This window comes from Colius striatus, chromosome 3, assembly GCF_028858725.1.
Source record: "Colius striatus isolate bColStr4 chromosome 3, bColStr4.1.hap1, whole genome shotgun sequence".
In the NCBI taxonomy this organism is placed as follows: domain Eukaryota; kingdom Metazoa; phylum Chordata; class Aves; order Coliiformes; family Coliidae; genus Colius; species Colius striatus.
In genome coordinates this window covers 76,003,393-76,018,432 of record NC_084761.1, presented here as the reverse complement: position 1 = coordinate 76,018,432, position 15,040 = coordinate 76,003,393, and the positions used below count along the sequence as shown (strand labels likewise).

The 15,040-nt window shown below is 35.2% G+C and overlaps 1 protein-coding gene across 5 annotated transcripts in view; it reads right to left on the bottom strand.

Annotated features, from left to right (window-relative positions):
- The window catches only part of ARAP2 (ArfGAP with RhoGAP domain, ankyrin repeat and PH domain 2), a 139,797-nt gene that overhangs the window by 114,159 nt on the left and 10,598 nt on the right, over positions 1-15,040 (bottom strand). For 4 of the 5 annotated variants that reach the window (XM_061992914.1, XM_061992913.1, XM_061992918.1 and 1 more), the window contains 5 exons: positions 11,647-11,717; positions 10,653-10,732; positions 5,881-5,966; positions 4,744-5,100; positions 538-607 (listed from right to left, as the gene is read on the bottom strand). In XM_061992914.1, coding sequence (XP_061848898.1) covers positions 538-607; positions 4,744-5,100; positions 5,881-5,966; positions 10,653-10,732; positions 11,647-11,717 — 664 coding nt within the window. The remainder of the gene's footprint in view (positions 1-537; positions 608-4,743; positions 5,101-5,880; positions 5,967-10,652; positions 10,733-11,646; positions 11,718-15,040) is intronic. The other variant, XM_061992917.1, reaches the window with a different exon arrangement.

The following is a 15,040-nucleotide window of genomic DNA, read 5'->3' as shown; positions in this document are numbered from 1 at the left end:
ACAGACACAAAGGACAGTCTCTTACACCACAGTACTATGCTGATTTTAAAGAGGCTCATTCAAACATAACCTAGTCCAATGATATGTGATTAGGAATACAAACAAGAAAGAGACAATTTTAAGACTAAACAACGGTATGAGGGGGTTGGTTTTTAAAAGGACTTCCACACCTTCCATTTAATTTCTCTCAAAATCTCCAGTATACTAGGTTCTTATGACAAAACACTTTGTGACCACCATCAAAGTAACAGTAGTGGTTTGCATGATCTTGTTTTGCTGAACTCAAGAAGCATACAAAGTTCTGACAGTATCTACCTGAAAAGGTGGGGAGTACAGTCCTCTGGTTTTCTGGTTTTCAATAAATGAAGGTCTCAAGGACACCTTAAAATTTTTAATAACGTCTCATCCTAGTAATTTTCCATTGAAAATGAATTTAAGTTTAATATTAATCTGTAATTATTTCAGAATTTCTTCATGGTAACATGTGTATTACACAGATGCATTTTGTTCCAAATGTGACCAAAATATGTCACTTACCTTCTCATTATTGTAATAGGAAATACTGTCTCCATCAAACTTAACCCAGCGCTTCTGAAACACACGCTTGCTGTGAATAGAAAATTAATACAATTACAAACACAAGACAGCACTAGCTTTTAAGAATGTCTGAAGCACAAATCATGGAAAGGTCAAATCATGTTCAGCTTCCTGTGTTTGGGTCTAAACCATTTGAAAATTAAAATAAATCTTAGCCCTACCAGATCTTTTCAAAAGGAGAATGATGATTTCAAATATAAGAAAAATATCTGGAAACAAGAAGTGAAGTACTACTGTACTTCTATTATAAATCAGTGTCTTCATGTTTTTAATCAATTCCGTTTCCTTTCCCTCCATTTCCATCCCATGTGATCTATATCACATCTGAAGTGACAGAGGAAAACAAATTTTCAATAATGTAATTTTGATTGAAACTAACGAGGACAAGAGCTGACTATTTTATTGGGGGCCGAGGAATATTCTGAACACAGAGAATGCCTTTAAGTGTTACAAGCTCTTTAAGATTCCTTTTTGGAAAGTAAGCAAAGAACCTAAAACTAACATCTCATTGCCATGTTACAAGATGGACATCTCTGTTTACAGGCTACAGTATCTCCAGTCATCATCTCCTGAACACTCTTTCCTGGACAATGAAGCAATAGCAGTCACATCAAACCACTCACATTGTGTTATCAATGGGACATAATTTGCCATTAACTCCTGCTCTATAAGTACCTTCTAAAAAAATATATTTTTACATGAACCTGAAGTAACCCATCATGTTCATTAAAAATTTTAACAGTCTATTAGTTATTATCTAGGAAAGTCTCCATTCTAAAATCTATTAAACAAGTTAATTAAGTAAGAAAATGATCACACTCTAATATCTGTTATCCCAATATTATTTCCTTTCCTGCTAAATGAGGGACCTGTTTTAGGATTAGTAGACTGTGATAGCTTATCAAAAACTTTAATCAAATAGCAGCTCTGGCTTAATTAACTTGTGTTCTATGACTACAGTAAATCATCATTTTTCATAACCTGGAAAGGACAACGTAAAATCTATTTTCCATTAAAATGTCAATAAACTTCAAGATGATGCAGCAAAGAAAAACTGAAGCTAAGTACCACGTACAATGTGAGTAAACAGAATGGCTTTACAAATTTATAATGAGTTAAACAAAATAGAAGCTGTACTTTAAATGCACTATTTGTAGCCATTAAAGAAAATGGCATATATTCATTCTCCTGAGGAGACTGAGTGTTTCAGGTGTAAAAGGGATCTCTACAAAAAGAAAGAGGAGACAAAGACACAGAACAGAAAAAACACTCGGTGGGCACTGAAATAAAACATGACAGTGCTTTAAGAGATTAAAAGAGGGGGAGAGGTGTCTTTTTTCTTTGGTTTGTTTTTTTTAATTTGAGAAATAGTATTGTAAGAAAAGGGGAAAAAAATGTAGCTTACATTAAACTATGCTTAAAGAAAACACCTTGAAATTTTTCCAAGGAATATCACCGCCTCAATGCTAATCGCTGCAACTGTTCTACTTAGCTAACAAAGTGTTGTTTAAAAAAAAAGATAATTAAAACAAAATTTAAAGCTAACTGCAGCTCTTTAAGAAGTCCCTACACCAGAAACTCCAAAAGAATTGCAAATTTATATTATACTGGGAAAAAGTCTCTTGACTTTGTATATAATTATTCTTTGATTCTTTACAAAAGTACACAATGACAATCCATAGATGTGAACCTTTGAAATTATTTAGAAAAGGAAAAATGTTTGAGCAGATTGAATTTTTTTAATGTTAAAATAGGTGAATAAAACCATGTTTATTCCTTCTTTTTATTCAGCTTCATCAATCTATCACTGTATCAACACAAATGAAGCCAAAAATCAAATAAATTAAAACTTGCTAAATCAGAACTTGTTAAAAGGAACAACAAAAACAACCATAAAAAAAGAGAAATTTCTATACAATAGAGCTCCTTCCAGTGGACTAAAATCACACTGGATTCTCAACTAGTTTATTCAAATAAGTTTTATCACTAAACTAAAAAAAAATTTAACAATTGCTGCCCTAGTTGAGGAGTAGTGATGAATATTATAGCCACAAATAATGAAAAGAAAGACCTAACAGCTTAATATCACTTTTCAGTGTAGTTAAACATACAAGTCCTAAGAACAAAGAATGCAGAACTACTAAGGCTCGAGTAGAAGCACAGTAAAGTAGATGTACTACAGCACTAACAGTTTTAATTTCCAGATGCAAAGTACTACTGAAGATCAGAAATAGACATTAGAAGTTATATTGTTCCACTTTCAATAGACAAAGGAATTTTAGAAGCCAGTCACAAGAACAATTGGAAACTACAATTTAAACAAAAAAAAAACCCCAGCCTATTCAGTTTATTAAAGATGAAGCTGCATGAATTCTATCCGATTTTGCATGTATTTATGAAGGGAAGATCTGATAATGGAATGCCCTTCAGTGTAAAACAACCTATAAAGACTATATAATAACCTTAAAATAGGTTAAAATAAAACACTTTCAAAAAATAATAGAAATCAGTCACATGGGTTTGTGGGGTTTTGTTTTTTACCTGCAAATGTGGCAAAGAATCTATTCTCCTTCTACTGTGCTTCTCTCTCCTCTTCATTATTTGAAATCTTAAAGCAAGACTTGTGCTCAGATTCCTCCCGTCAAACTTTAGACACATCAATAAACTCAACTAGAAGACAATTCACCCTAGATGCATTTCTAAACTGAAAGCTCAACAGATATGCACAATCCTGAAAACAAAAGAATTTCCATTCACACTAATTATTAATTCATACATCCAAGGCCAAATTGCTAAAGCATGATTTCAGAATCAGTTTATTTTCATTTACTTGGTGGTCCACAGGAAATCATCAAAAATCATAACGGTGGAACTTTTCCTAACCAAACACTGCCAAGCGCACCACTAAATCACGTCCCTAAGTACATCATCTATGTATCTTTTAAATATCTCCAAGGAAGTGACTCCACCAATTCCCTGGACAGCCTGCTCCTTTGTTGACAACCCTTTCAGTGAAAAAAGTTTTCCTAATATCCAATCTAATCCTCCCCCTGGCACAGCATGAGATCATTTCCTCTTGTGCTATCATTTGTTGAGACTCCCACCTTGCAATGTTCAGATTGGAAATATTGTACAAATTCATTCTGTATTTTTCTGCTACAGTTCATGAGTAGTGATCAATATTTTTAATAAAAATATTGCTGCAATCAAGTTCAAGGTCCTGCACCAAGTGCAAAGTTCTGCACCTGGGTCAGGGCAATCCGAAGCACAAATGTAGCCTGGGCAGAGAATGGATTCAGAGCAGCCCTGTGCAGAAGACTTTGACGGTGTTGGTTAACAAAAACCTCAATATGACGTGGTAACGTGCCCATTTGATGTGTCCACAAAGCCAACCATATCCCAGGCTACATGAAAGGAAGCATGGCCAGCAGGTTGAGACAGGTGATTTTCTCCCTCTGCTTCACTCTCCTGAGATCTCACCTGCACTACTGCATTCAGCTCTAGGGCCTCCAACAGAAGGACATAGAGCTGTTAGAGAGAGCCCAGAAGGTCACAAAGATGACCAGAGGGCTGGTCTCCTATGAAGGCAGGTTAAAAGAGTTGGCATTTTCCAGATTGGAGAAGAGAAGGCTCTGGGGAGAACTTACAGCAGCCTTTAAGTACCTAAAGGGGTCAGCTAGAAAGACAGAGAGGAACTTTTACAAGGACACATATTGATAGGACATGGGGTAATGGCTTTAAACTGGAAGAGCGTAGATGTAGATTAGATGTGAGGATGCCAAGGTACTGGAATGGGTTGCGCAGAGAGACTGTGGATGCCTCATCCCTGGAAGTGTCCAAGGCCAGGTTGGATGGGGCTTGGAGCAATCTGGTCTAGTGGAAGGTGTCCCTGCCTACAGCAGGGGGCATTGGAACTAAATGATCTTTAAGGCCCCTTCCCAACCAAAGCATTCTAGATTTTTTCGTGAGCATACCTCCTGAATAGATTGCCACAAAAAACTTAATTAAGAAGAGCCTTATACGCTTGCAAGAAAAAAAGTTCTCTTTCCAGACATAAATAGTAAGCAGTGACCAAATACAAATTTAACACCTCTCATGCAAATGTACATCCGCACAATTATACAGTAATCACTGCAAATACCATACCCTTGAGGCGATAATTTATCCAGCCACCCTGCTTTAATCTTCTTTACTGACGGTCCATAAAAACAAGCATATGGTGTTATTGATTCATTTCCAGTCGAAGTCTGATCTCCTAGAGATTGCTGAAAATGTGTTTCTTCACTGATCAAGCAATCCGAATCACCACTTTGTATCTTACTACAAGATGTTGGGTGTGTTTTGGCTTTATTTTTCTTTTTCTTTAAAGGCAAAGAACGTTGCTCCACAATTGAATATACAGATTCATTTTCAGATTCTTCTGGTGCTAATGATTTGTTTTCTTGAAATGGGAATTCATTTTTTGCAAATCTCTTTGTCTTCTCTTCCTGATTATTAAAGGAACTAGAAAGCAAAAGGATATTTTACTCTTAATGTACTGTTACAATATACAAATACATTAAATCAACTAGAACAAATACTGGCAAGACATATTATAAATATAACTTCTTTAACCATTGTGATGGCTACAGACATGCTAAACACAATGTGTCTTAAAACTGCGACCGTGTTGAATCTCACTTTCTCCATTCAACGGGTCTAGTAGCATCGTAACACTTTCTGGTTCCTTCAGAAGCCTGAAAATAAATTTAGAATGAATTCTCATTCCTCAAAAAAAAAAAAAGCTTCATTAATTTTAATACTTTAGAGGACTTGCATTATCATCTCTCTTCCCTCTTTCATCTCAATAGAAGCCAAGTACAGACTGAAGACTTTAAGAAGCTGATATAGCTCCCATTTCCTCAAACCACTTGCCACTGCCTTATAACAGGAATACACAATGTCTTTTAGTTTTCTCTTTGATTTTGTTTCTAATAAGGAGAGTACTCAGACATAGTTAGCAAGAGGACACAGAAAAATAAAACTTATGTCTTCCTTGTTGTTACTGGGGAAAAGAAGGAGATCTTCTGTACACAGAAGATTCTGTAACTTGAGTTAGGCAGCCTTGAGACAGTCACACTGCCAAACATCACCTCCTATAGCATGGAGTAAAGGCTCAAATAGGAGGAAAAAAATAAATTCAGTCATGGCTGTGACTTCAGAGGTAGAAATCTGTTTGTATTGTCATTAAATAATTCTTTCCTCTTTAGGCTTTGAATTTCTCTATAACTCTTAATTTATTACCATGGATTCTTGTAAGAAGAACACTCTTCGTTCTTTCCTAGATCCAATTTATTTTCAGAAGCCAGGAATTCACTTCCATGAAGTTCCTAGAAAAGAAATATGTTGCAACCAACATTTGTACTGAAGTCATAAGTGATGTTTAAATTACTGTAGACAGAAATCACACACAAACAACAGTCTAACTGGCAGAGCTATTTGTTGTCTCATTTTCAATTACATATTTGAAAGATCATGTTTCTAAAAGTATTCTAAGAAATGTTATTTTCAATATTTCTATTTTAGATCATAATACTCAGAAAAAATATTTGAACATAGTCCAAAACAAATCAGATACAGAAATTCAATGTGTACAAATATCAGTGCTCTGTTTTTTCTTGAGGCACAACTGAATATTATTTTTACCCTGTAATTTTCTAAGCTCAAGAACCACATGGTCTGTGCCGATTACAAATATCCTTCATGATTTGCCACTGTCAGTCTATTTTTCATATTAATAATTCTTCGCTAAATTAAATATAGAGCCTTCACAGTACAATAAAGGTAAAATAATCATAAATTCAAATTCCTGCACTAACACAGCCATATCAAATATATCTCACATTTTCTTGCCAAGCTCTTATTCCTAAAAGGTACATTTATTAATGTTTGTTTAGAAATCTTTATCGTAAACTGCTCGGAATGTACAAAATGTCACGGTTAATACTGTTGAAGAACATTACATTTCACACTTTCTAAACTTGATCATGATGCATTACTAAGCTTCTCAATACTCATGTTTCTTCCATTTAAAAGAAAAAAAATCCCACAAATGAACATCTTTGTGCCTTCCGATGGAGGCATTTTAATTTAGTCATTTAAGCTTTGATGTATAAGTCAAAGCTGAAAGGTGGCAGAAAAAAAAAAGTAGATCAGCTTTCACAACGGTTTCCATTTGTTTTCTAAGCAGCAGTAACTCATCTAGTGCTTGAGGACTGTACCTTGGCAACATGAAAAGGCAAGCTTAAAAAAACCACACAACCCGAAGCTGGGTATGTCTGCACTGCAGCAAAAATTGTGGAAATCACAGGCTGCTGCTAGGATAAACCTAGGTGAACAGTCTGCTGCCTTCTGCTAGTCATAGTCATTTTTAAAAAAACAGAAAAACAACACACCAAAAAAAACCCAACCACCACTACACTATTAAGTACGTTGCAGCAGGAAGGATAATAAATAAATAAATAACCAACACATGTATATGCCTTGCACACAAACTAAATAGAAAACTCAAAAACAACTTGTCCACTGCTTGTCAAATGGAATTGACTGGAATCTCACAAAAGTAGGCAAAATGGCAGCGTCCCACTTCTACACAATAATCAAGAGGCTAATATCATCCAGGAAGCATCTTCAGGTAAAAATGGTCAGTATCTTTGATCTTCCTTTGCTTATTAGGATGTGACAACAAACCATAGCCACCAAAGTTATATGCTAATACCTCTTCCTCCCTTTCAGGAACCACTGCTGTAACAGTTTTATGTCCTGCTTGTGCCCACTCTACAGTATTCAGCATTTAGGCAAGTGAATTCAGAGAGCTTGAGAACTTTCAAGCAAAAAAAGCAAGAAAAGAATTTCTATTGCCAGTAGATTTTTAAATGTAGAAGTCCACAAATGAAGATAGGTTGTATAGGCAGGGAATTCTACTTGCTCAGAAAGAGATAAACTTCACTCAAATACCCAGCGTCTCCAAAGATTTTTACGGAATTACTCTGCAAGATGCTCAGACTTAGGATAATACTCATCTCCCACCTCCTGCAAATCTCTGACATATTATATAAAGGTTACACAAAGTTAGCAGTAGCATTTTCTCCTGCAGACACCTTTATTGAGAGAAGTATTGCTTAAAAAGATAGGTATATGACACTAACTCTGTCTAAACGGTTACTGTTCTTATGCATAAAAAGCACTTAATCTTAAAGAAACCTGTCTTCTGGATCCCATACAAATGGAACTGCCTACTTTCAGCCCTCTATAAAAATCCTTTACTTTTGATCAGGAAGTAATTCAGTTACATTTTGGGGTTTAGCTTCTTCTAACAGGTAGCCTTGCTGATCACAACAGCAAGTCAGAAAACCTGAATGCTAAAAAATGGATTGCATGAAGAGTATCAGAACTCAGCCTACATTAAACAAAGACTCAGTGCTATTCAGGAGAGGCATCTGCCTTAAGAGATACTACCTCAGTCTTTTATTAAAGCTAATGTCACACTGTTCTCCTCATGTTGATCCTTGAATCGTGGTTTGGCAACACAATTTTACAACAAATCCATAAAGATAAATTCCTCCTTTTAAAATATTAAATATTCTTATTTTAAAGTAGTAAGAATTGCAATCTGGCCAGCATTCCACATTATCACAATGCTTAGGAGCTCGCATAGTTTACAGCCTGATGTAGTTTACATAGTCTGACAGTCTACAGTAAGAAATAAAGCCAATACTTCACTCTAGAGGCCCAAACTTATTAGAATTCAGGTTTTCTGTGAAGGAATTCTGATTCACGTGACTCTTCACTTGGATACAACAATAAACCAGTTCTAAAACATTTTGAGTTTTATTTGTGGGTTTTTAAAATCAATATTTAAAAAAATGTTCTTCGGGTTGCCCTTAAAGTGTCTGATTGTAGTTCTCTTGGGTCGGAAAGAAAGACAAAGGCCTTTTTTTTTTTTTTACTAATGTTAATTCCCTGGTCTCCCTCACTCACCTCCACTCTGTAGTGACTCATTACCTATTTCAACAGACACTCCCTTTACAGAAAGGTATAGAAGCTTTTGTTCTTTATACCAATGAAACAGTAACAAGAGCAATGCCTAACTTAAAAGCCTTTTGAACAAACTTCAGTCAGTATAATAATTTGCTACATATTCTTGTATATAGATGAGCCATATTCTCACATGAGGTTATGTTTTAAAATGAAGCAGCAGACCCCAGTCCTAAAATTCAAAAATCTTTTCAGTGTCATCGAAATTTGATTTGTTCCTAGGATACTTGGTACCTATTGAAAAAAATCTGAAAGGGAGACGTATCTTAGGATCTTAGTTTTATGGTTCTTCTTTATGACCTTTGTCAGCAATTAAGTTCTAACAGAACTAAAATTAACTGTGAAGTTTCCAACAGACATGTGATAAATAGTACTCAAAAAAACTGTTCACTTACATAAAAGTGATCATTAAAATCCCAATCTTCAGATCAGGGAAAGTATGTTATTATATATTGTATTAATCATGATTCTACAGCCAGCAGAAATAGCAATTTTATTTCAAGCAGTTAATCCAGTTTAACAGCATGGTATTTTTGTATTTGGTGCCTTTGCAAGATAAGATCACTAACAATCTTCACGGGTATGCTTTTTTATAAGCAAACATTTCAATGAATAATGATAAGAAATAAGAAGCTGCCCAGGATTTTCTTCTTTTTTTTTCTAGAAAATCTGCTTATGCCATTGAACTAATTATAAAGAAGCAGGCTTTTGAATTTTTAAAGACATTGGCAAAGACAACAATAACTGGCACACAGAAGACACTGTACACAAGGAAAGAAAACAAAAGCTCAAGTGTCATTTTTGTGTGCAAATAATAGGAACTAGAAGGAGAATCAAGGCAAGAATTTGTGTGTACATCCTTAAGAAGTCAACAGCAACAAGAGAAAGAACTCACATCTCCAAAGCAAAAGAAAGAACAATCCAAAACAGAGATCATTTTTATGCTTCTAAAACTACTCCCATTAGAAGATTAATTTGTTAATACTTAAACTAAAACTGATGAAAAAAATAATCCTAGGCATCTGTTCTGAGTGGCATTTATTTTTGTAAACAGTTTACAATAGTTTAAGAAGTGAAACATTGGAGTGAATACTAGGACAGAAAGTAAGAATGATTTACTGTTTTTCTAAGTCTTTGGGTTGAGATTGGATGAGACATTTTGCAATCACAAAATTAACGATTTCTGGTCTGCATCTTGCAGAGACAGATGTAGAAGCTGGGATTCACAGCATTTGCTGGATCTCTCACTAAGATTATTTATTTTCCAGATCCCCACATGATTCGGAAGTCTCTCCACATGCTATCGATGACACTGACATCATGAATGACTGACCATAACAAAAATATTCACTTGTGAGAATTCTACAGTAAAGTGACTTTCTGAGTGTACAGCAAGTCCAAGAAATGGAAGAAAAAATCAGATGTTCTGAGAACTTTCACATTTCACAGAAATTTAAAAAACAGTATGGCCAAAAGAGACCATTAGATCACCTAAACTGACAAGCCTGTGTAGAGATGCTCAGTCTTGATCTTTGGTTTTCAGAAGAGAACAAAGCCACTTTTACCTTTACTAGCCATTTCTAATAGTTGTCCACCACTTCACCTCTATTAGGCAAGAAGTATTATAATATACCACAGTATTTAAGAGGGTAAAAGGAAAGCCATTAGATAGTCTGCAATTGCCTGTAACTGACTGGTTTGCATTTGATATGGAAGCTCAGGGTATTTAATAAAACAAACAAACAAAAAAAATCAAACCACAAGCAACCAAGACACAGTATAGTTTCCTACTACTACTGAACAGTGCCAAATCTGTCTCAAGATTAAGAAAGTTACAAGTCTGCAAATATTTACAGTATAGACTTTTTGCATGTCCCTGAAAAGACTGCAAAGGTACTGGGAATTAAGGTCAATATAAAATATATAACACGAAGACTGAAGTGAAGATAGACCACTTATATTCAGACTTCTCAACTTACTTTAGCATATTTAGGGTTGTCAGAAATAAAGGCTTCACCATATGGAGAGATGATGTGTGGCTTTTCCTCCATGACAGCTTCTTAAAGCAAGCAAATAAAATAAATAGTCATACAGTGCAATGTTCTACTAATACTATTAAAATTAACACGGGACACAGATTTTTCTACTTGTAATTTCTGTGTGTTCTTCTCAGAAAAATTTCTGAAGAAACAATTTCCCATTTTTAACTGAACTCCAAACACCTGTTTTTTTTCACCTGAGACATTTGCCACTCAGATACTACTATTACTATATAATTTGGATACAATTTGCATTCAGACATTTTCTTCTTTTCTACCCTGCCTCAATTTAAAAAACTCCACCATTTGTTGCAGACTCTTAGAAGTAATAGCTCCAAAGTGTCCTTTATTCTGACTTAAATAAACATCCCACACAACAATCTTCATTTTGTAACCAAATATTTGCTTGAAATTAAAATGCATAACTTCAAACAAGACAGATCTCAACAATATGAAAGAACTTGTTTACAACTGACTGCACAAGACTTATAGGCTCTTCTACTAAACTATTTAATACAACTAATTTCCTGTTATTTCCTGGAGCTACGAGCACTAAAAAATTAAGCAGCATTAGTAAGGAACATGCTCTTTATATCCTTCAAGAAAAAGCTAAGTGCTTAAAAAATCTGGATCAAATCTTAGAAAATAAAAATACTGTAGTTTGGGAAAGTATCTTGAAATAAATGAGGTTTAAAGATTGGATTTTCTAATTTCCAATTTATTACTTCATAAACAAAAAACAAGTAAAAATGCAGAAATGATTAAATGCTCTGCTATTACATACACCCCTTTTTCAAGACTTACCACATGCCCAATACTTCTTAAAATAACTAAGTTGACACTCATTTTAGACAACATCTGGTCTGAGGTTTCTTTTTCATCAATTCAAGATGAATATATATTCAAGATATAAATATTAGTGTGTTTAACTCACTGTTTTGTGAAATTTGCTTCCCAGTGCAAGAAATATTTACAAGATCCACATTTCTTCTTTTCTGAAGGGAACTTGAAAAAAACAAGGCACAAAATAAAAAGCATTAAGTGATATGTCTCAGAAATAGAAAAAAAAAAAAATCACATGCAGTTTACCTATTAAAATGATATACAAATGTAGAAATAGTCAATTTCAAGTCACGGGAAAGTTTCTGATTTAAATTAAGTCATAAAACAATGCGTTTTCCTCCTTTTATGACACTGAATGACTCTCTGACCTAAGCACAGAGGTTGAGTTTGTGGGATTTTTTGATTTGTTTTGAATTGACCTTATGATACACTTACAGAGACCTCCCACACTTCTCCCAACATGAACTGTCCCTTCTCCTTCACACCAGTTAACTATGACTATATATAAAGAAGCATGTGCTATGAAAGTCTACTTTAACATTAAGCTTAAAGGGAGCCTGGGTATGGCAGTCAAGACAAAATGCTCATAACCACTGAAAACAAAAATGCTGTAAAGTTTTTATGTCCTTATTTGATTCTTTTCCCAGAAAATTTTCAGTCCAAGACAAGAATGACATTCCATTGCAACTGCCTGCAACTACCACTGCATGTTTTGTAGACAGATAAGAACATAGCCCCACATTCAACAAAAAAGAATTTATTATTGATTTTGTGCTGGCTCCTAAATTTTTCATCAATTTCATGTACAGTGGCACTCATCATGATACTAAAGACATAATCATAATAACAGGAATAATTCAGGCCAAGACAGCAGCTTTAGAATGACAACACAAGTGCAAATATATCCAAAACAGTACACTTCTAATTCTTCTTCACTACTCTAGGAGTCTGTATCACAACTGTTTTCAGCTAAGCTCTGATTTCTCTTGTTAACAAGAATAATTAGTATTTTGGGGTCAAACTGCTGAAGAGCAGCTCTGCAGAGAGAGACCTGGGAGTCCTGATTGATAATAAACTGAACAGGAGCCAGCAATGTGCCCTCATGGCCAAGAAGGCCAATGGCATCCTGGGATGCATCAAGAATGTGGCCAGCAGGTCAAGGGAGGTTCTCCCCCTCTACTCTGCCCTGGGGAGGCCTCATCTGGAATCCTGTGTCCAGTTCTGGGCTCCTCAGCTCAAGAGGGACAGAGAACTTCTGGAAAAAGTCCAGTGCAGGGCCACCAAGATGATGAAGGGACTGGAACATCTTTCATACACGGAAAGGCTGTGGGAACTGTGGCTGTTATTCTAGAAAAGAGGAGACTGACGGGAGATCTTATTAATATTTACAGTTATCTAAATGGTGGGTGTCAGGAGGTTGGGGCATATTTTTTTTATATTGTAGCTAGTAACAGGACAAGGGGTAATGGTTTTAAGTGGAACAAAAAGTTCCACTTAAACATAAGAAAAAACTATTTCACTGTTCAGGTGAGGGAGCCCTGCCACAGGCTGCCCAGAGGGGTTGTGGAGTCTCCTTCCTTGGAGATCTTCAAGGCCTGCCTGAATATGTTCCTGTGCGACCGGATCTAGGTTGACCTGCATCTGCCAGGGTGTTGGACTAAATGATCTCTAAAGGTCCCTTCCAACCCCTACCATTCTATGATCCCGTGATTCTACAAATTTCATTTTCTCTGTTTGAAATAACAGTGATACAGATCGTTGTATGTCCTTACAGAATATGCAGTGACTGATAAATGTCATAACAGATCCTGAAAGTTTGCAAGTTCTTCATCCTTGAAAGCCAAAGGTAAATATGTTTTAGTAAAAATATCAATTTGGTTTTTTTGTTGTTTTTGTTTATGGCTTTCCTCCTTATGTAAAAGAGTGAATTATTTTCAAGGTGGATGGATTTAAAAGTAGGTAATGGCAACCAGCTATGAGTGAAGACAAAATTATCCTGGAAATGAAAAATAACAAATCAGCTTACAAAGATTTTTATTTTTCAAGACCTGTACATTCTTTTTTTAATTATGTACCTACATATGTGTATAGCTGTCAAGAAAACATACTAATAAGCAAACTAAAAAAAAAAAAAAAAACTTTTTGTCATGTTTAGAAATCAAATTTCTAACTTATGTCTAGTAAAATTTATCACAAGATATAAAATAAATTAAACAAATGTAACTGAAACATCTGCTTGAAAGAGTATGTATAACAAAAAACACAGGGTGCAAGCTATAAAATGAAAAGAATTTGTCAAAGCTCAATAGAATAGAATAGTTAGGTAGTTATTGTACAAATTGAATATGCAGAATAAAAGCTAGAAAAACTCTGAAGACTTCTTTGGGGGCAAATAAGCTTGAGGGGAAAAAAAATCTTATATCTACTTAATCTGTGACTTTCCTTAACCATTTCCAAATATAATACCTCTTCAAACTAGTGATCACCTCAATTTTGGTCTTTAAAGGAAGGCTAGACTAGTGTAAGCAGTTTGTCAATCACAAAATGTGCCTATTTTACAAAGAATTAGTAATAATGTCAATTAAATTATCACTTTGTTACAAGGATGACTATTAAGACCCACTATTTCAACATATTTAGAGGTACCGGATGCAGTTCAGGCTGCATAGTCTTCCCCACCGCCCTTTCCTTAAGCATAAACAGGATGAATGGGTGTGATGAGGCAGTGACCGCTTTTACTAAAGGCTGAGAGACTGGAAAGGTGAGAGCTTCACAATGGGCTGTGCTGAGCTGTTTTATGCAATATAGTACTTTCACCTCAAAAATCAAGTGTGGGGGACAGGCCAGTTCAAGTAGTTAGTGCTTCAAAGTCTTTACTGACATTCATCTGCCGTTTTAAATGAATGAAGCTTTTGTTTTCAAACTCATTCAAAACATGTTTTCTTTTCTATCTCAAGACCTAACCCTCCCATAATGTAAACCTGTCAAAAGCACTCTAACATGCTGTGTTAGAGCTTTGGGGTTCATAGACTGCTTGCAGAGGAAAATTAATGGTGATGCTTGACTATAGGAAAAGAGAAAGTAACAGTTTCTCTCTCGTAAAAAATTTGACATAGAGAACAAAGTAGAGAGAGACAACAGCATCCACTTGGGCACCTCATTAGCAATCTTGACCACTTATGCTAAGGCATTAAAGAATATCCCCACCAAGCAGTAAGTTTCAACCATGGAATCTGTCAGTTGCAGACAATAAACATGGCCTGATCAGGCCAGGCACTGTTATCTATTTTTTTGGTTTAAGTTTTTGCCAAAATGCAGTATATATTCCACAAATACTTTTGGTCTCTCTCTTCTTATTCCTTTTAATAAAGAATCAGAGCGATTCCACTACTGAAAAACAGCACTCTGTATAACAAATGTGTCTACCACATTATAAATCTGCTCAAGCTTTTTATTTGAACAGACTGCTGCTCTGGATCATGCAA